Source organism: Falco peregrinus, chromosome 5 (genome assembly GCF_023634155.1).
Source record: "Falco peregrinus isolate bFalPer1 chromosome 5, bFalPer1.pri, whole genome shotgun sequence".
In the NCBI taxonomy this organism is placed as follows: domain Eukaryota; kingdom Metazoa; phylum Chordata; class Aves; order Falconiformes; family Falconidae; genus Falco; species Falco peregrinus.
In genome coordinates, this window is record NC_073725.1 from 7,673,577 (window position 1) to 7,694,752 (window position 21,176).

The 21,176-nt window shown below is 42.6% G+C and overlaps 1 protein-coding gene across 4 annotated transcripts in view; it reads right to left on the reverse strand.

Moving 5' to 3' along the window:
- Positions 1-17,026: 17,026 nt before the first annotated feature.
- The window catches only part of TBC1D5 (TBC1 domain family member 5), a 326,048-nt gene continuing 321,898 nt past the window's right edge, over positions 17,027-21,176 (reverse strand). For all 4 annotated transcript variants that reach the window (XM_055806534.1, XM_055806535.1, XM_055806536.1 and 1 more), the window contains one exon: positions 17,027-20,269. In XM_055806534.1, coding sequence (XP_055662509.1) covers positions 19,976-20,269 — 294 coding nt within the window. In that variant the 3' untranslated portion in view covers positions 17,027-19,975. The remainder of the gene's footprint in view (positions 20,270-21,176) is intronic.

Below are 21,176 nucleotides of genomic sequence, written 5' to 3' on the forward strand. Positions count from 1 at the left end.
AGAAGGACAAAACATGGCTTATGAAAAAATGGATTGGTGCACGGTGTAACATTTTCAAAAGACCGCAAGGACACAGTTTAAATTATCACGTTACTACACATCCGCGTTGCTGTGGGAGTGTGAGCATGACTGCTTGCTGTTGCTCGGCTTGCAGTCTCACAGATATTCTTGTGAGAGAGGTGAACTTAGCCCTGGTGCTAGTTCAGTGTCACCAGCCCACTGCTTCTAGCCACAGACTTCACCGGTTCAGTGCAAGGCTGGAAGGTCTCTATACTGTGTTGTGTTGTCCACATGCACCCACACCTCACAGATTCAGTGGAAGCTGAAGAAACAAAATTATCTTTTACGGACAATCAATTCAGGCAGGGCAAAAGGGAAATGAAAGCTAAAGCAACCAGGAGCTTATCACGAATAATTCTGCTCAGTTTCATTTGGAAAGACTTCTGTGCAGAGACCAAAAGGAAAAAAAAAAAATAATAGTAGCAGTCTATCTGCTTATGACAGCAATTGTTGGAGGTGAATGAAGGAGAGGGAAACAATGTCCTTGCTTTCCCCACAGATGCCACAAAGGGCTGGGACCAGACTGCAGTACCTACCTGCTCTGCCTAGTGGGTCATCTGAACTGTAGTCTTCCTTCTCAGGGCAAAAAATCAGTACTACCCCTTTGCCAGTGGATTGAGAAGGGCATCCTTTGGTGGAGAGAGAGGAAAGAAGAGGTTTACATTTGCCTGTCCAGTCTGCTGGAGAGGGAAGCACCAGCTGTGCCAGCAGGTCCTTGCTTCTCCATTCCAGCCATGTCTGTTTGGAAAACAGCTCCTAAATTTCCTGTAGGATTCAGCCCGGATGCTCTTGATGTGCAGAGGGTGTGAACCACAGTGCGCTGCCTCCTGCTAGTAACAGCTCTGTAACTTGCCATACATGAGATTCCTGCACCAAAACTAAATACCCTGAAGAAGCACGTCAGAGCTTTCTGCAAGACCAGCAGCAAGTCCCAAAGCATCACCATGCGGCAGATAAAAACCTTTTAAAGGATCATGGTGAAACAACAGCAGAATAAAAGACCAGAGGAAGAAAAAGCCTGTCTCCAGCTTCACATTAACCTGCCCCCGGCTGCCTTCGCTATGTTAATTTTCTATTTTACACGTGTTAGATCAACAGGGAGCACAGATGGCTGCACTCACGTGTGAGCCTGCAGACACCCACTGGGGCACCAGCAGCACCTCTGTCACTTTCCTGTAATGTGGGGAGGGGGGCTCCTGTCAGCACAGCAACAGGGGTAGGTCACTGAAGGTTAATAAAGGCAGTCAGCACATAATTATCACTCTCTTGTTAGCCTCAGCCTCTCAGGAATAAATTAGAGGGACAAAGCATGGAGGAGCTGTAAGCAGATCAGAATGGGGCTGTACCTCCTCATGCTGTAAGCGGGGAGGGCCACCTTCCTGGAGGTCCCTGCTTCAATTCACTGGAGTATTTTAGAGGCAACAGCATTTATATGAGGGAAAGTGTTAATATTTGAACATTTTAGGTAGCTACATTAATTTTATTTAAGCATTTAGTAGCACTAAATATTAATCCAGGGAAAGCAAGTTTTCCTTCCACTTTCATCCAGTGGCTGCAGGCACATCTGTCAGATGTATTGTTTTCACACCCCACACCTCCCTCCACTTTCTTTATCAATCTACATTACCCTGGGCCTGCGGTAAAAGGGACAGTTTCAGATGATTAATAGTGCTCTTGAGACTATAGCTCCAGAATGCAGAAGTCTCATTTGTAAAGACGATGACAAGAGCTCAATTAGCCATCTCTGCACAGGTGTAAGCAGTGAAGGCAAGGCTTTCTCTGGATCGAGTTAAAGGAGCAGATGAATTCCCAAGGTAAACTACTTGCAAGGTAGAGTTTGCAAGAATTACTTTTGCAATCAACTTACCATTAATTGTTTCATCTCAATGCTGTCAAATAATGCATAAACCAGCTTGGGCTGATGCACAGTCAGGAAACGCTGGTCACAGCCCTGAAAGGCCACAAGTCACAATTCTGACTGAAAGCAAGGGCAGAACAAACTAAGGGAGCATAAAAAGTTCAGTTTTTAGGTGGGAGGCAGAGTGACGTTACAAAATGTAAACTGTAAATCACAGGGAGATTCTGCTCATTGTGGGAAACTGGAAAGTCAGAAAAATACCACTCCTGGTGTCACTTTCATTATTAAAGACATATAGTTGTTTTTCCCACCCACTGGTAACACACAAGCTTCTGAACAGCAGCAGCTGCAAAAAAAAAGAGAGAGAGAAAAAAAGAAAGGTTTAAATCCCAGCAATGCATCTCTGGTATGCTTTGGCATCTTTCTGGTACATTCCATGTACAGAGTCCATAGAAGTAATATGCAGACTCTACAGTAATATATCAGAGATCAGATGTACCTCCAGCGCGTTCCTGCTCTGTCATAACAAAAGATTTTCTAAAGTCTACTCAGAACACCCGAAAGATCCAAAAAAATCTCAGTTGGTGAGATCATACTAGGCAGTAACCTCTTGGGTAGGTCAAGTTCAAACCATACCTACAGATATGGGATAAGTCTTCTGTGATATTCAATATTCTACAAGTCATCAGAGCCATTTTCTCAAGTCTCATGCATTACTAGTAGTTTGCATTCCCACCCCCCCATCCTAGCTTTCTTTTCTCAGACAGTTTTCTGGCAATAGAAACAGAGTAATTTCTGCTAAACAAACCAAGGTTTTTTGAATTGCAGCAACTGTAATGACCTCTGCGTTGCCTTGCCAACTGCAATAAGAAAATGATGGACACAAAGGTAAATAAGAAGGGAATGGGGCAAACAGATCCCTCTGTGACTGCAAGTTCCCAGACCCTTAGACTCAACACAAAGATAGGCACCTTGAGAGCATCAGTGGAATAAAACTGCTGCAACAAGGCTTTACCGTCAGTCAGATTCTGCTGTCTGTGCTGTATCTCCACCCTCCAGAGGTCAGACCACACTCCTCCTCCTTCTCCACCCTCAGGGCTATTTAACCACTCAGCAGAACGAGCTACACCTGCACATCATCCACGTCAATCAACCCACTGCCTCTGAGGCAAGGCCACAGCTGCATGTTATCAATGCTAATCGACCCACTGCCTGCATTCCTCTACACAAAACCACTTCTGTCTTTGCACATCACTCTTTAAAATCACCTCTAAATCTCAGAGTGACGTGGCAACCCAGCAATCATGGTCTGTAAAGTCATTGCCACAAGCTTCACAGGTCTCTGTCCTCACTGCAGTGAGTACAAATTCCCATGTCAGTATGTTATTAGCACTGAATATAAAATGCGTGAAAGTTGTCCCATTAAATGACAAGCAATCACTTATCTGCAGGCATGTGCTGCAGAGTAAATATGCCAGCCACTTCCATAAAAGACAATTCTGCCCAAAGAGATTTTTGTTTTCTCATGAGAAAGCACAAAGAGAACACGTTCTTCTGCACGAAACATCAAAAAAACCCATCTGAGCAGAATATTCCTGCCTCTTTTCCTTGCTGTTTTTCCACATTTTATGGAGTGAGCTGGCGTGTGGCCTTGCAAGGCTGCCCACCACGGACTGACACCCCAACTCAGGCGGACCCTGACCGTGCCACCCAAACCATGACTGGCTTTGGCAGTGCACTTGTTCAATGCGACTCTGTTAAGATCTTAACATTGCACAGCACCTGGCCTTTGCCGTACCATTTTTTGTTTGAAAGAAGAGCCGTTAAAACTCCACCACCTCAAAGATGTTGCTGGAAAACTGCATCACCCTGCACCACCACTTTGCAGAGAGGTGGGATAATCTGGCTTGTGTGACCTGGCCGTTAGACAGGGTTTTGTTTGGGAAAGACTCTGAAAACAGCTACCCCCTCAAGGACTGCATAGGAGCCTAGACTCGAAACCAACTCACGGAAAACCAGCAGCCTCATGGTGTTTAAATGTGGATCAACAAAAGAATTGAGGTTTCAGGAAATTTACCTGAACACCATTTTCACCACTGCAAAAACACCCATCTCTCCCTTCCTTTCTATCTATTAAACAACCTAAAACCACCTCGGTGAGTGGAGTTGCACAGCAAGGTGATATTTTTACTGTCAGCTCCTTTCCATGGATTCCTCTTCCAGTGCCTCCCCGCGGCTCACGCTGTGTGCGGGGGGCCTGGTTTGCATAACAGGCCATAGGCAGCACGGCAGCATCAGTCCAGCCTGGTGCTGCCCCCAGCCACTCCTGTTACCCTGATTTCGTAAAGACGTACAAAGCTGAAGCGAAACGCACCCCTTTCTGAGTTGTGAGGGTGCCTGCTGTGAAGATGCAGTGATGTCAGTGCCAAATAATTAAGTGGTAATGCAATAACTGTGAGTTTGTGCTCCATTAAGTGAGCTCCTGCTGACTGCTTAATGAGCAAACAAAAATGCAAAGCCATTAATATTATTCCTGTTACATTAAATGTAAAAAAGAAAACTCAAGTCCTTTAGCAGTAACCGCCTGGACGTCTTTTTCTGAAAATACAGGCCAAGATGGAAATTGTGAACTATCCCATCGCTGCATTTTTGCAAAGCCCCAGAAGTTTATTTTCTTTTCAGAGGGGTGGGGAATTAGGTAACAATACTGATGAGTTTGCTGTTTCCTCTGTGCAACATCTGAATCCTTTCTTGCAGAAAGAGCCTCCATTGGTCTCCTGTTCCAGTAACGCTGCCGCAGCGCCGGTATCCCAGCAGCTGCGAAACGCACAGTTCCTTGGCTTGTGCGCACTCGTCGTTTGAGGAGAGTCGAGAGGAAAGACCCTTATTTGTCAACATAATGCACAAGATTTACACAGGATCTAAACAAATTCAGTGGTATTGACATGGCTGCGACATTTGGGAAGAAGGAAGCCCAGAGTCAAATCTACTTGTTCGTCTTCCTCCTGCCAGGGCGGGGGGGGAACGCGGCAGCATCTTTTAGTGAGGAGCTGGGTGAGATGTGGCCACTGTGAGATGATCCATAGACCTCAGCAGCCTGAGGCAGCCAGAACCTCGTGTCACGTATGGCTTTTAAATCAAGACTGCTGCTTTGAAAATAAAGCCATCACAGTTCAGAGATTCATACAAGGCTTAGGCTTCGCATGAATGGTGACAGGCTCAACACAACAAAGCAAGCGATAGCCTTTTTGCTTGCACCATTATCTTGCGTATGATCTGTGGAAAGACAGTAAAGCCTAGATTCTATTATTTTCCCCAGATGGTATTAAGGAAAAAACAGTCTGTGAAGTTTACAGCTCAGTGCCCTAATTTCTGGAGGTCTGTTAGCTGAAATGGAGCTTCTAACAAAATATTTATATGCTCTTAGAAGCTTTCTCATGAAAAGGAACAAGCATTATTAGCATTTTCACTGGTTTTATTTGAGAATCCTGGTCAACATAAATTATCCTACGTACAGGATTTATAATCAAAGCATAAAGATCTGTATTTGCCTAAGAAATCTCTCCCAGAGAAACACGCGCTGTTCCCAAGTACTGCAGAGGTGTATAAGCCTGGTTTCCAGATTTGGTACACTATTCAGGAACTGAAACTTTGTACACAAATAATGTGAACTACCTGTTATTTCAGCTCCTAATAACCTGCAGCAGCATTATGGGTGTACCCTTGTTTACTCCAACCAACATGCTGAGCCCTACAGGAAATACAGAAAGATAACGTGCAAGAACGGCATCTCCCCACTTCCTGACGGACATACTTTCTGGTCTGTCACCAAGGACACTGTCTGCAGATGATTTTTTTTTCCTCCACTAAAAGTACGCTGATCTATGTTATTTATCATACCATCTGAAAGGCAAGGGCTTCTTACCCTTGGTAATGAAATCGGGTGTTTTGTAAGAAACACAGTAACAATAAATAAGTAGCAGAGAAGAACTGGGTAAAACAGCATGTTATCGTAATTTCATTTTTATAGTTCATAGTTCTAAAATAGAGCTCTAAAACAGATTTCCAGAAGTAAGATAAGATCCAGCTTTGATCTTTAGGGAACGCTTTCCAGTGATGCTCTTGTACACAGCTGCCTTATCTAAGAACAACTCTAGCAATGCTGGTAAGATCCTTCTCCACCACAAAGGGAGTCCTCCCATTCCTCCTCACCCCCAAAAGAAGTGAAAATCAGTCCCAACAAAGTAATATCTCTGCCCTGTACCAGGTTCTGACTTCTACCGTAAGAAGACAGGTAAGATGGAGATTGGGAGGTCCATCAGGGATGTCGCTACCTAAGATGCTCAGACATGCAGGAATGGGCAGCTGTTTTTAACACAGCAGTTGGCAGGTGAACTTCATTGTGAAAGACCAGTTTGGCAACGTCAACCATCTGGCAGTAAGTTCTCTGCATCCTAAAACCTTACTGTACCAAAAGCGCAATGAGGGGTTTGCTTTTTGAAGGTAGTTAATAGCCAAAGGAACCGTCTTTTCTGTGATTATGACGACTGTCAAATACCACGATGCTAATATCTCATTTAAGGCCAGATAAACATTGCAAGCTAGTTATTTGTTGTTTTAGTGAAGGTTTTCATTACATACAAAGGGGACAAGTTAAAATATAGCAACTGCCAAAATGTTTCAGACCAATTGGGAGTATGTTGGTTTTTGATCTCAGGCATGTTATCCTTGTCCAAAACCCCTTCATCCTTGCATAATGGCTTGCTTATGCTCCCCAAAAATACTAGGTCCTCTGTTAATGTTAGAGCTTTTCAGCCTGAGGAAGACTATTTAAAGTAATCCCATATATAAGGGTTCATTAGTATTCTTTCTCAAGCTTTCTAAAAGGAAAAATCGTGGTTTCCGTATTCAAACACCAAATCATACCATATTTGTTCCGCACAGACTTCTACAACTCATTTTTTCCTGCAGGAAACTTCCGCTCCCGCAAAGTAAGTGAATTAATAAACTCAAATAAAGTTCAGCACTTTTATGTAAAAATAATAAACACCCCAAAATATAAAAAACCACACATACACACAGAATTACTTCTTCTTTCTTGCAGAATAAGTTGAATTGCAAAGATCTGGAGCTGTACTTTGTGAAGGACTCTGACGAAAAGGACCTGCTCGAAATTCTTTCATTTTCTCATGCTGCAGAGAGATTGCACTACATGATATTGGCTAAATTGGCACGTAACAGTGCAGAGGCTGACGTATCCAACACCCTTTTTTGTCTGTGCTAGAAATGAAAGCATAAAGCTAGCCCAGCCTTTACTGTTAAAAACCACAAAGGTAAGCTAGAGCATGAATTATTTTTCCAGTCATTGGCAAAGTATAGGCACTGTCTATATTCTCTGCATTAGTACATGGAGGCAAGTGATAATTCAGAAGTCATCATGCAGCTATCAGTCAATATTTCCATGCCCAGAGTTATTGCAGTCACAGAATGATTTGCTGGGGCAGCAACTTTATCTAAATGTAGCAAACATTGTCTAATCCAATTACTTTTGTTGCCTGTACCTATTTGATCCAGGCTATTCTTCAAACATGGCCTTAATCCTGAATTCTGTGGAAAATCAAAGCAAAGAGTAGCAGGTATGCTCTCAGCATACAAGCCATTGCAGCTTTTTTTTTTTTTTTTGTAGACTTTATACAAAAAAGTATGTAACACTATTGCTACATCTATAGTATCTTTAAACTTACCTCTGCAGCCAACTCATTTTCTTTCATTTCTAAGTTTATAGTCCTCAGAAATGCTATAATCAATAAACCCTCTTCAACTATCAATCTGAAGTAAAGCAGGGTCTCCCGGCTACCTCAGTAGCAGAAGACACCATTTTTCATGCCTTCATTGCGCAATATTAGGGAAGAGCTTTAATTCTACTCTCGAGAGCCTGGAAAATGCCATACGGTACAGGTAAGACAAGACTTTCAAAGCTGCCGGCAGTATTTTCAGAAGCAGCAAAGCACTTCAGCTATTGAATCCGAATATCCACTTTGATTGTACTTGGGACCTAATCCAGTCAAATGTCCACTCTGTCTGGTTCCATGTCAGCATCCCACCCACTAGACCATCCTACCTCTTTACAGATTACATGGGGTCACAACCAAACCCAAGAGCAACCAGCTCCTGCTCTTGCTCAGTGCAGCTCTGCCCACTGGACGTGCATCAAGACTTCTAGCTTGCCGATGAGTTATCACATTGGTCTTCTCCTACCGCAAAGCAGAAGTATTGGACTCCTTGATTCTCTGTATGACACTTGGGTAGCTGCTGGACCTTGATGCAGCTGAGACGGGAGCACAGCACGTCCCCTTTTCCACAGTGACTGCAGAGACTACAGCAGAGGTTGCAGCATTTGTTCTGGGAGACTCTCAGACTCTTTAGTCACAGGTCATCTAAGGAAGACCAACAGTGTGGGCAAGTGTCCAAAGTGGGGCCGAAAAGGCGGTGCTTTGCCTTGCATACAGGTGATTAAATGATAAATGTTTGGCGGTCTCCTTCCGTTGGTTATGAAACAAATCCCTCTTTCAGCCCTCATTTCTTGCACTGTTCCTACCAAGAGCTGTATGAAAGTCTGAGCTTGGTGGAGGCTCTACTCTTGATTTTAATGGCCTCTATGAATTTACTGCAGGTAAAGTAGCATCTGGCAAAGCACAGACGTTCCAGGACAATTTCTAACTTTCTTTCTCCAATTGATCGTTAATCCTGAAGCACTGCTGGGTATCCTTGTCCTTGTCTCCCTTCTTAAGTGGCTTATACACTGGACCAAGACAAACCAGAATGTGCCATCAGATCCATCTTAGTGAATTACTCCTGAAGGGACAGTGCTACCGAGCTGCTATTTCATAAACACTTCATTAAACCTTAATGTGACTAATGCATTTGTTATTCATGTGTATTTAAATATATTCTTTGAGCTTTCTGTGAATCTGTTTTGAGGCAGCTAGAGTCAACAGTCTTCACATCGCTCTCATACCCACCCCTCATTATCATGGTACGGTTTCTTTTTCCCTCCCACTCCTTTGCTTTGAAAGCCCCATCTTGGATCTTCAGCTGAGAAGGCAGGCCACAATATCACAAGGCACTATATAACATTTTTAGAAAAAAAAAGTATTTTTTATGAAACACAAAATGTGTACCAGTTGCCAAACATTCCTAAAATTATCCTCCTAATCAATATTACACATGCATTTTCAGCAAAATCTCTTAGCTGCTTTCATTAAGCGATATGAGATGCAAAATAAGGAAATTCAGGAAAACTGAATGCAACAGTAATTATGGTGCTAAAACCTGGACTCCATAACAACAGTCTAATCAGATGTTAGCTTCTTGTTTACTGTTTAAAAGAGTCTATTCAAATGCAAAAGTCAGCAGTGGCTATGAGCTTATTTAGCCTTTCCCCTCTCCTCAGTCTGGTTTCTTGAGATCTATTTTTAAGGCTGATTCAGGTCAGCACAGACTCATTCTGCTCTCGGGCATTCGCAGGCTGCAGGGCAGCGCCTGGCCCACGCATCGCGCTGCAGAGGACCGTTGGTAACGGGGTTCTTCACGCTCTGCTTTGTCGAAAGACCTGGTTCAGGGAGGGATCTGGAGGCTGTACTCCCCAGCTCACCGCTGACATGGCCTGGGGCAAGGGCTGGGTTTCGGGGTGTGGGTGGAACGGGAGAGGGCTGCTGCTCTGCCTGCTCAGACGCAGAACTCGCCCACCGTCACTGGTGGTGCCACTTGTCCCCACTGCAGCACGGCTCGGTCGGAGACCTGCGACCACCACCCATGGCAGAGAACAGCACTTGGGAGGCAGTGTGCCCATCACCAGGAGGGGGGGCATGTCTCTGCACATCTAAAAGAAAGAAACACCACTACCCCCCCCACCCCCCAACACTCTCCTGGCTTTGAAAGAGTGAAGAACACCAAATACCCACCAAAAAGCACAAAGCTCTTGCTGAGTTCAATTCCCAAGAAGAGCTCTGATGATTTTCAGCAAGATGCCGATTACAACCCAAATGGAAACCTTTCCCCCTTGATGTAGCCTAACTGGAGGACACGCGGAAGCACGAGAATTAAAACCACTCGGCCTGTGTGAGGCTGGGTGCCCCCTCGCACTGAAAGGCTTGGCAAACCCGTCACTACCACCACAGCAGCCTCGAAATGGTGCTCGATCACGCCGAGAGGCGGGGGAGCAGAGCGTGGCAGAGGGCAGGGAGCGCGCTGTGGGCTGGGTGCCAAGCACCGTGGATCCCCCAAAATCCATGCGGCGGCTGCGAAGCCCCCAAGGGCCGGGTGCATGGCAGCCACACACAGCTAGTGACCTTGGTGAGGCCACATCCAAGGTCATGGTATTGGGTTGCTGGCAAGTGTCCTGTCCCTGCCTTGGCACGGGGGCACTTGGTGGCTTGTGATTCCTCTTCTAACTTTCCCTGAACCAAGGCGATGTCTTCCAAGAAGCGGCCGCTGCTGCTGCCCTTGCTGGGTTTTGCTGCCTGATTGAGCGCTGTTAGCAGCTGTGGCAGCAGCCGACGGGGAGGATCTGTGGTAAAAGCACAGCAGAGGCGTAAAAACCGGTTTAACACACACGTTTTATGCACAGCCATCTGGACCCACAAGGCAAAAAAGTGCAGCCATTGCCAGGTACCTGTGAAGACCAAAGAGTGCTTAGGGGCTGTGTCTGGAGGGAGCATTTCTAGCAGCCCTGGATAGTACAAGGACCCATCTTTTCTTACAAGTGTCCTAAATCAGAAAGATGCACTCGCCATCAGCAGAGATGAACAGGTGCTAGCACAGAGCTGTTTTGATCAAGCAGGAGGGGACAGGAGACACCCAGGTTACCTAAGTCACCGGTGCTGATAGGCAAAATGCTCTTAATAAGTTTAAGCCTCTCTCAGTCTTTCTAAAACTCTCAAATTTTAACAGATCCTCTTATCAAAAATAAATAGACAAATTTCCCTCTCTGGCTGCTGTGGGGATTTGTTTCGGGAGAGCATCTGCATTACCTTGACTTGCTGGCTTGCACTGCCACCCCCAGCCCGATGATGCACCGTTGATGCACGTGGTTATCTAGGCCAGCAGCTGTTGGATGCAGAAGAGACATACCTTGATCTGAACAAGCTGCTGTGGCTGCGGGGGTTAGTAGAAATGTGCTGATTTGCACCCAGAAGAGATCGGATCCAGGCAGGCTGGGTCTGCATTGAGGAGGTAGGTCTGCGCCGCAGGCTCTGAAATGGGGGGTTACCTCTCCCCACGGTGGCTCCATGTGTGCGATAAGGTCAGGGCAGAGAGTGCCCAGCACACCGCCAAAAACCTTAGTGCAGCATCCTCTGCCGTACAGGCAGGTGGCCGAGCACATACAAAGACAACCAACAGACAGACACCTCCGTTTGCCTCCGTGTACGAGCCGTCCCTGCCCATGCTGCTCCCTGGTTCTCCTAGAGGAGTGAAGCTTTTCAGAGCAGAAACCTTCTACATCCAGCAGCCAGCACCATAAAATGCCAGTCTTGGCACTGAGCACATAAACTACAAAGGCCCCCTCTCAATTTTAAGTATCTCTCAATTTTGAACTTGCCTGGCTGTGCTCCCAAGGAGCATCCCAATGGGCACAGCACAGATGTACTCTCCTGCTGTACATTTTATTTCTTGCTAAAGATCAGCTCCTCTCCATCCAAAACTCGGTGATTTGAGAAATTAATTTTAAAATGTCATGGACTGAAATATCGTGATGAATTTGAAATGTTTTGTACATATTTCAGTCTGTTTTTTTACTTTCTGTAAAGGATTATGCAAAATTTCAAAACAAAATAATTTTGAATCAGAAGGTGACTTTCTCTTAAAGAATATCAAAACAATACATTTGCAAATTATTAAAGTTTCTTTGTGAAGTAAGCAGGTGGTATTCCACAGCTTGTTGAACTCACCTGCTTCCTACCTGATGTTGCTATTTGGTCTCATCAGCATTTTGCAGGAGAAATTGGAGTTTGTATTTTTATCACCGGCCCACAGTGCCTGAATGTATCTTGATCATTTCAGCATCCGCAGTGTGCACTGATGACAAAATGAGAGGCTTTGGGGATGTTTCTCTGTGCTTACGAGGTCTTTGCTGTGCATTTTAGAAACTTTTTAGAAATTAGACTTGTGTTTTCTGATTTTGATGTCAAAGGAGACAGTTATCCTCAAATGGCTCTATCATACAGATTGCCTCCGATGAATATCAAATGGTACATGGCTCTATCGCATGGATTGCCTCCTGTGAATGCTTACCCTCCACAAAAAGCCAGACTGCTCAACAGCACATGACTTTTGGTATGCTGGTGGTTTTGCAAGGTCAGAGAATTGGTGAATAATGCTTTCTGGCAAGGTGTGACTTGCTAATTTGGGTTGGGCTGCAATGCGTGCTGTACCCTCACAGCCTCACAGCCTTCGTCGTGGTTTTCCCAAAATGATTTGCAACAGGACCTCTTATAAATCCTGACCCGAGGAAGGTGGTGGTGGGGGTTGAGATGGTTCTGCAGGCTGTGCACATGCCAGGGTGCGGACAGGAAGGCAGGGGATGATGATGAGGGAGAATAAACTCTTGCCATACCTTAGAGAAGCACTGCAAGAAGGTATTTAGAGAAAAACCAAAGATTTTATAAAACAATAGGAATTTTTATCAGCAAAAGCACATACGGCTTTTCTTTCTTTAAAAAAATTCTGCAGAAGCCATATTCATTATATAATTTTCTCCGGTAAGGCCAGGTGTACCTTAATAAGCACTGGCAAACACACAGTCATGTCTTCAAGTAGTTGAAGAATTGTAGACGCTTTGACTCTCTTCAGCGTGTCTTAATAGACATTGGTTTTCTACTGAGTGCAATCTACCAAACACAGTAATCTCATCATGTAAAAACACTTAGATCGGAAGAATTTTACAGTTGCTGTTTCTCTCTCTTTTCTTTTGTCTACTTCAAAGTGCCTGATACATGGGGAAAAGAGATGTTGTCACAGTCTCTCTGTGGACTTACACCAATAACAGCATTTCTTAAAAAACAGTAATATTCACATGCAGCAAAAATGCCAAAATGTGAAAAAGATTTTTCTTGCTTCTTTATAAGCCACTCTGCAATGTAAAATATGCATCCCACAGAAAGAAAACACTGAGGAAAGCACATTGTGGCGACTGCAACACCAGCATGGTTAATGGTGCTCGGCAATTGCTTTCCTATTTTTATTTACACTGAAGCTTAAAGATCCATGGAAGGCAGCAAGCACTAGTTTTCATCTTCTGATCCTGCACCTTTCCAGCTGCAGCCTGTGGCCCTTGCACAAGGGCGAGCCCTCCCGTGCCCTACACAACTGGGCGCACGCCGTGGCTACGCGTCTCTCTTGGTTCCTCCAAGCGCCGTCTTGGGCCACGTCCCCCATGCCCAGGAGCACCCTGCCCTGAATGTGGCTCCTCCAGAGGAACAGGACAAGTTGTGGTACCACGCTATGTCGGTCTCCTGGCCCTGAGGATGTTTTCCCTCTCTGCGGTCTCACCAGGGGGAACAGTGAATGTTTAATATATTTTTTAAATAGAAAACGGCATAGCTCAGTAAGTGTATTATTTGCCCAGTTGTGGTCAAGTGTATGTTTACCAAAATGTGCTGTTTTTTAGAGATTGAAAATACATGCTATTCCCATTTATAGTTTTGTAATGTCAATGCTTAACTCAAGCTCCAGTTAGTATGGAAAAAATTTTGGAGAAATCAATGTTTTGTTTCAGCATTTTTAAGACAAAACCTCTACCTCATAACCTATTTAAATACACATAGGCTGTTTTACAACCAAAAATCCTCAGCAAAGATACTTTAGCAAAAGAGGGAGGTGAGAGGAAAGAAAAAGCAAACCATTTTTGAGCCAAGCCAGTCTCTTTCTTCCATTTTTTCCTGATTTTAAGAATTACAAAGAAAGTGTGGATAGAGAAATATTAAGCAATAAAACTTACAATAAAACTTACCACAGGGAAGTTATGAGGACTGAATATGGATACCACCTGCTGTATAAGTATTGTGAGATTTTCATAAGATTTCAGATTTTACATGAGAACAGGGAGCACACTGGTTGGGCTGGTGGCCAGGCTGCAGGCGTAGGGTATTGGAGTCCTCAGATGATGCACAGCTAACTTTGATCACAGTTGAGAATTCATTTATTCCAGAAGATTAAACAGCTGAAGTTTTTATGGGTTACGTCCGGTATTACAAAACTGCCAGATGGGCTTGACTATGGAAAATGAGAACAAAAGATGTTTGGAGAGAGGGTCTGCTGGGGAGTTCCCCCATCACAACTTCTTCACAACTTAGTAAACACGTGCAATTCATTGCTTATGCACTGGAATTAATTTTCTCCAGATTTTGAAAGTTACTGGTCTGAAGCACAATTCTGAAATAGAAGTAGCTCACTGTGGTCCCAAAGTCCTACCTTTAGGTGCTTTTATAAGTCATGCTGCGGTATCACCGAGAGGCTGGAGTTTCATTGCAGCATGTGCAATGCACATGTGATGCCAAAAGACTTGCAGAACTTGCAACCAAAGATCAACAAGAAAAGACACACATGGATAAAGCACAGGTAGGGATTGCGAGGCAGTAATTAGTAAGGAAGGCAGTAACTGGAGAAAGGAACATTCAGTGCGATCACACCGAAACCTGCCCTCACACCGTTCAACCCCCGGGTTGCCAGTGGAGTGGGTGTCAGCGGTAAATGGAAATCTGCATCATGGAACAAGCAATAAAGTAAGTAACCAGACTTTAATAAGAACATTTAACACTTTTCTAAACTAGGTGAAACTCTATTGAGGCCTGATAATCTTTGCAAGCCTAAATAAGCTTTGTGTGTATTTAATTTTTTAAACATTTTAATGTATTTTAATCCTTGAAGTTTTAAAAATGTTTTTAAGAACAGGCTCACATTCACGTATACTTTCTGCCACGTGTTCCAAGCTCTTGCAAGCCCCTCTGTTTATGGATAAAAATGATGCACGCTCCCGAGTATGGCACAGAAGTATATATTATCCAGCAAGCTGTATGACACCTCTGATAATCTGCCTTTCAATACTTGTTTTCCTGATATTTTCTCTTATTTTAAAGGGGAATTTAATACTAATCTGAAAATGCTACTACATTCCCCATCCCCTGGATTCAATTAATGCACAGGTAGGAAATCAAGATATTGTGACAACTATTCTTCCATCTCAAATCTATGTAGCCATTCATATTCCAAAAGGTCTCAAATACTGGCATGATAATTTCTAGCATCTTTGAATGCTTCTTTGTACTAGTTAAAAATTCAGACAAACCTTGCCTGCCACAGTCTCTGAAACTCACAATGAAAGGCAAATCTCGGCTCAAAGCTCTGTGACTGCACGCGACAACTTCAGCAGCAGGGTTCCCATCAGGTCTCTGGAAATGCTTACAGGGTTTTTCATGTCACCACGGAAGACAGTGAAAGTGTTAAATCAGTGGGATTTGAAGGATCAAATTCTTACCATCCCTAGAAAATGGAACTGCAGTGCCTTCTCTCTGCAGCTGATTGATATACTCCACTGCTTCCTGCACCGCAGCACCAGCTAGGCTTTTGCAAGTTAAAAACAAAGGTAGGTTTGAACAAACCTACCTGGTATAGTCAAGCAAGGTACAAAAATACTACCCAAAACACATTTTAGAAAATATTTTGTATATTTCACATATGTCTGGAGAGAAATACAGCTTTTTCTATTTGGCAATATTGTTGTCCTGGTTTGTTTTTTTTGTTTTGTTTTGTTTCTGGTATGGGTTTGTTTTTTTTTTTTTGGTTTTATTTTTTTAAGCTACTGCCTTCAGTTGCACCTACTTCAGCAGCGTGTGACCGAATTCTTGATATAATACTACTGCCATCAGGTGAGTTATTACTATTGGATTGCATCTACCTCACTGAGAGAGCAAAACCTGGTGAAATATTGAGTATATTATTATTATTATTATTATCCTAACTTTGAAAGTGTCTGTGACTGTGGTGAACTATGGTAGCAACTCTGCACAAACTCAAAGAAGATGGTTCCTGCCCGAAAGAATCAGTAGTTTTACGAGTCTCATGCTGCAGCCCTCTGTTCCTAGGGTTATGCACTTTGCCTCCTGCAGGATCCTCCCACAGATCTGAAACCTCCCTCACCATTTCAGCGGTTAAATATATTGCGAGCAGCAGGCAAACAAGTTGCCTATGCGCACGTTTCAAGTTGTTGTTTCTCTGATGACCTTCTTTCATTCTCTTTCATCTCTAAATTTAGCTAGCTACTGAAGTGGAAGTCTAGCAGATTTGGTGACACAGGAAACACTAATGCAGAGACTGTGTATAGTCATTCTTAAAAGAACAGCACAGATTATGAGACAGTGTAATTCTATTCCATAGCCAAATTAAGTTTATTTTATGAAACGGCACCTTTTCAAGTCTAATAAGCCATTACAGACATCCACTCAAGACCAACACATGCAGCACCAAATCAGAAGTACTATTTAAGGGCTGACACCCAGAACTTGGAAATCTGTTCACGTTAGGATTGCTGTGTCCTTATTTGAACAGATGACATTGTAACTGCCAGGCACAAGTACACCTTAAATCTGAAATCTAATCTTTTAAATAGCTGCCTCGGTGCCATCTAATGAGAAGAACATACTGGAGAATCACTGGAAACACTTAAGAATGTGAAATAAAGTACTGAGATTCAGAAAAGTATTGTACAGCTACTGGCACTGTGACTGACACACAGTGATGTAACCATACCACATTTCATGCAATTCAGAAAAGTTATACCATGTGAAATTCCGGTTTGTTATTTTCAGATACAATAAATATGGTAAAATAGGAAATGTTCTATGTTGTTTGGGCGAGATAAATAACAAGCAGTTTTATTCCCTGCATCATATGTATAAATTCTGATTAAAATATTAATAATCTTTGTGCTTACATAAATAATGAGATAGTTTTAAAGTTTTTAATCACTCTTCTTCTCAGAAATCATACTTCCAGTATTCTAGTCAAAAAGCTTTCCTTCCTTTTTAAGAAAACAGCACAAGCACAGCCCAGGAAATTTGTTAATTCTTTCTTTAATAAAGCGGGCTAGATGTTCTTCCAGAGTAAAGATACAAAGTTCCACGACTAAATGAATACCCAGTCAAAATAGGATACTGCCTTTCTGCAGTACATACCACTGACATGACATGCAAGAGACTTTAAACAGTCATAAATTACAGATGCGAGAGCCAGTACAACAGTCTCAGATACATATCTTAAATCCATATTAGTTTTCGTCAGTAATTTGCAATGCATACGATTTTTCTATCTGATTATTGTTATCCGTGAACATCATGAGCAGGACATCTCTGGAGGAAAAGAATAATCTTGTATTATAAATGACGCTTTCTTTCTCAGTATATTAACATAACGCAAGACAGGGTGAGGAATTGACATTTTGTCTAACTTACAGGTTTCTAACTTAATGAATATACAAAACTCTATCTATCTCCGCACTATGATCAAGTATCAGAGACAACGTATTTAAGATGTGGAAGGACATGGTATAACCAAAGCAGATTCATTTACTGGAATTCACTCTGATCTTACTTGTGCAATCATCTCTCTGCTTCTGAAGATTTTTATCATATCCCACGGCATGACAGGCATTCAGCTCATCGGTATTCACTGATCAGTGAAAACTTGTTAGAAACTCCCCAAATCTTTATATAGTTATAGCGCTGTTTTAAAATACGCAATATTAAAGATACAACTAACTTACAAAAATAAAAGAACTGTACAAATCACGCTCTTCCATTGGCAATGAGACTGTTCAAGAAAATAGCAACGTGATCCCTGAAACAAACCACCAGAACAGAAATCAAAAGGTTGATGCTTAAAAAAATAAAAAAGAAGTAAAAACACTTTCCCCTGCCAAAGTAATGGAATCTTTGAAGGTTTATGGGTCACAGAATATAAAACTTTTCTCTCTGTCCCCAGCATATTTCTCTCCTCTTTCCATAGGTACTTCTTGAACAGATTCCCCTTTGCTGGTGGTGTGGCACAAGCCTTGCGGAATGGGTTAAGGCTAGAAAAGCTTGAAAGACCTAAATAAATCAACAGCCACCTAATCCCCTGGCATTTATGCAAACTCGGGGAAATAAAATAAACCTGAAGACAGGCATGCATGCCGAATTTCAAAGTGATTTTCTATGCAGCTGAAAATTAAACCCAAATAAACACCTTTACAAAATGTTATGCACTTAAGATCTTTCATCTAAACAGCACCTGACTGTTCGTATCATTCGGTTGCAGAGAGGTATGATGCTATGCCTACTCATAACATTCTAGTATTTTATCATTTTACAAGGCACAAATAATCTCAGAACTACACAGCAGCTTTTGAACATGTAAGGATATGACAGTTACCATGTAATTACATGGCAATTATTTCTCCAATTCAGTCACTGTCATAGACCTTGTAAAATCTAAGACCAGCAAACTACATGTCACCTCATCTTTGGAATACAGTACTTAACTCCATTTACAATTACAGACTAAGCAGCAAAATAACTACCATTTCTGAACTCCATACAAACACAAGCTTTGCCATACAATTACCAAGTTGTTGCATGGTATAATGTATACGTATCTTGAAAGTAAATAATGCGATTTTTTTTGCTGCTGTTACAGAGTGACTTTCTAGCATTCCTTCAATCCAGCTCTGTGTATGTCCTGCAAGAGGAGGCATCCGCTCACCACCGGTTTCTTTTTGTGAATTCCAAGACAGTTTAAAGGGGTCAGACAGGACACTCCCCTGCCCCTTATCTACTTGAAAAGACTGTTATTAGATGTACTACGTACTCGATGGAAAAGAAACACACTTTTCCATAGAAGAACAAGTTCTAGAGTTAATTAGAAACTATCTGTTGCTTAATGCTGCTGCACATTATTTTTTTCTTGACTAGAAATGTGGAAATTGTATAGCAATATATCTAAACAGAGTCTATAGAAGATAATAGTAATGAGGCATAAAGTGCTTTTAATTATGAACATTTCATTTCACTTTGCACCCTTCTCTGGTAAGTTATCATACTCAAGCTAGTTTTAGTTCAACTGGCTCAGGTCGACACTATGAAATACTGAAATTTCCCTTGCACCTACTGCTTCAACCATGGTAGTCTCAGTAAAAAAAAAAAAAAAAAAAATCATGCCAGGGGGAGTAAAAATAGACAGATATAAAGAGGGAAAGAGATGAACTGGGAACCTCAAGGGGAAAAAAAGCAGGCAAAGGGAAATAAGGCTCTGTTGTACAGGTCCCTGTTCTCAAGGAATTTGTCACACATTCTCCTGTAAGACAGCGCGGAGGAACAATCACACAAACCTCTGCCTTGAAGACACCTCAGGCTACTGCTGGATGCAAATGAAGAAACTAGTATTCCTCAGCTGACAACAAGCTTACTGCCAGGACGATGCTTTTAATGTTTCTGGTATACACCCCCTACTTCTCTATTCATGGTCTCTGAAGGACCCTTTCCTACTCAGAAAACCCAGTCAAGCATATTCTGTAAAAGGACGATATTACATCTAGCTTGTCTTTACTGCTTCAGGTCTGATGCCAAGCATCTACACGTTTCCTAATCCATTATGGTACCTAGCACATACTATTCTATGTTTTGGGAAAGCAACAGTTCTATAGTAACAAAGCTCCTAAGCAAGATAACTGTATAAGTAAGAATAACTGTATATTAGAACTTGGTTTTACTGGGTCTTTATTTAAGGCAGTTCTGAAAAAGTATCTAATTTTTTCAACAAGTGGCTTATGTGTGGGTATTGGTTTGTGTTTGTTGTTTTTTTGTTTGGTTTTTTTTTTTTTTTTAATTTAGACTTTTGGCAGCTGAAATGGATTACCTTTATCTATTTTCAGTCCTTCTAATCCAAAGAACTATCTGGCCCATGGAATCATAGGAATTTGAGCTGAACTGTAATGACAGACCTCCCAAACTCTCCCCACCTGTTTCTTCATATGTCCAGTGGGCTGACAATAGCAAAGTCAGAATCCTTGCTGTTATTACTGCTGTCGTCATCAGGGCTGGAGCTGAGGTTGCTGGAGGAGGCTGAAATGGAGCCCATTAGTGGGTCAGAGAATACCAAAGAAGAACGAGACGGAGCTTCTGGCTTCACCGCTGCCTCCTTGTGTGACTGAAGGGACTGCGCTGGCTCCGGGACAGCACTCCTATTTCCTTCGTCTTCTTTGGAAACCATAATATAGTCATCAGCACTCTTGCTCTCACTGGTGCTTGAACCAGTCGTAGTCTGTGAGACAATGGCACAGAAAGAACTTAAAGTTAGTACCACTTGGTGAGGTTTATGAAGCATGTCAGTGATATGAGAATGGGATAAAAGTAGCAATGCCCAAATCAAACAGTAAAAAGATAAAGGGGGTATTAACTTGGGATGAAATAATTTATTTGTTATTTAAGAAAGCACAAAAGCTAACACTCTAAAATAGGTTATTGGGTATAGCAGTGTTACATGTTTCATCATCAACATAGTGGATCCATGTAGGTCACAGCAGCTAGGCATCTAACACATATTACAGTCGCGAAGATTTTCAGTAGTTATATTCTCACTGCTGTCAGTTTTCCGTAGTAATTAATGAAGTCAATTGAGGAGGTTTTTGCAGCTTTGCGTGTACAGGATACATTTTGCATTTAGCAAGAAACCCATTAAATGGTCTAGAAGTGGTTGGGTTTTAATTTCTCAGTAAGTACTCCCGGCTTGACCCAGGGCATCAGTGCAGCCCTGATTTGCATTTTGCAGCCTGTCAGGAGAACGGTTTGGTATAAAATTTCCTAATAAAACCCTGACCTGTGGAATCTAAGCCATACATAGTCCTGGTTTAGCGTGCACCAGTTCAGGTTCAACATATCAGGGCTTCCAGGCTTAGTGTCATAGAGTATTTCCTAACTCTACCAGAAAATGAGGGTCCAGAAATCCCTCTTCTGCCTCGTTAGACCTTGGGAAATATGTATCCCTGAGCACTCAGGTAGTGGATCAAGACTACACCTCAGTGTACCAGAAAACTCTCTATGAACTTGTAATCTTATTTTCCAACTAGCCATATTCAGGAGAAACCCAGCTTTTCAACAGTCAGAGCTATGTGTAATCAGAAGGGAAGACTGCCAGATACAGCAGAGTGGGATTTCTCACTTGTTGACAA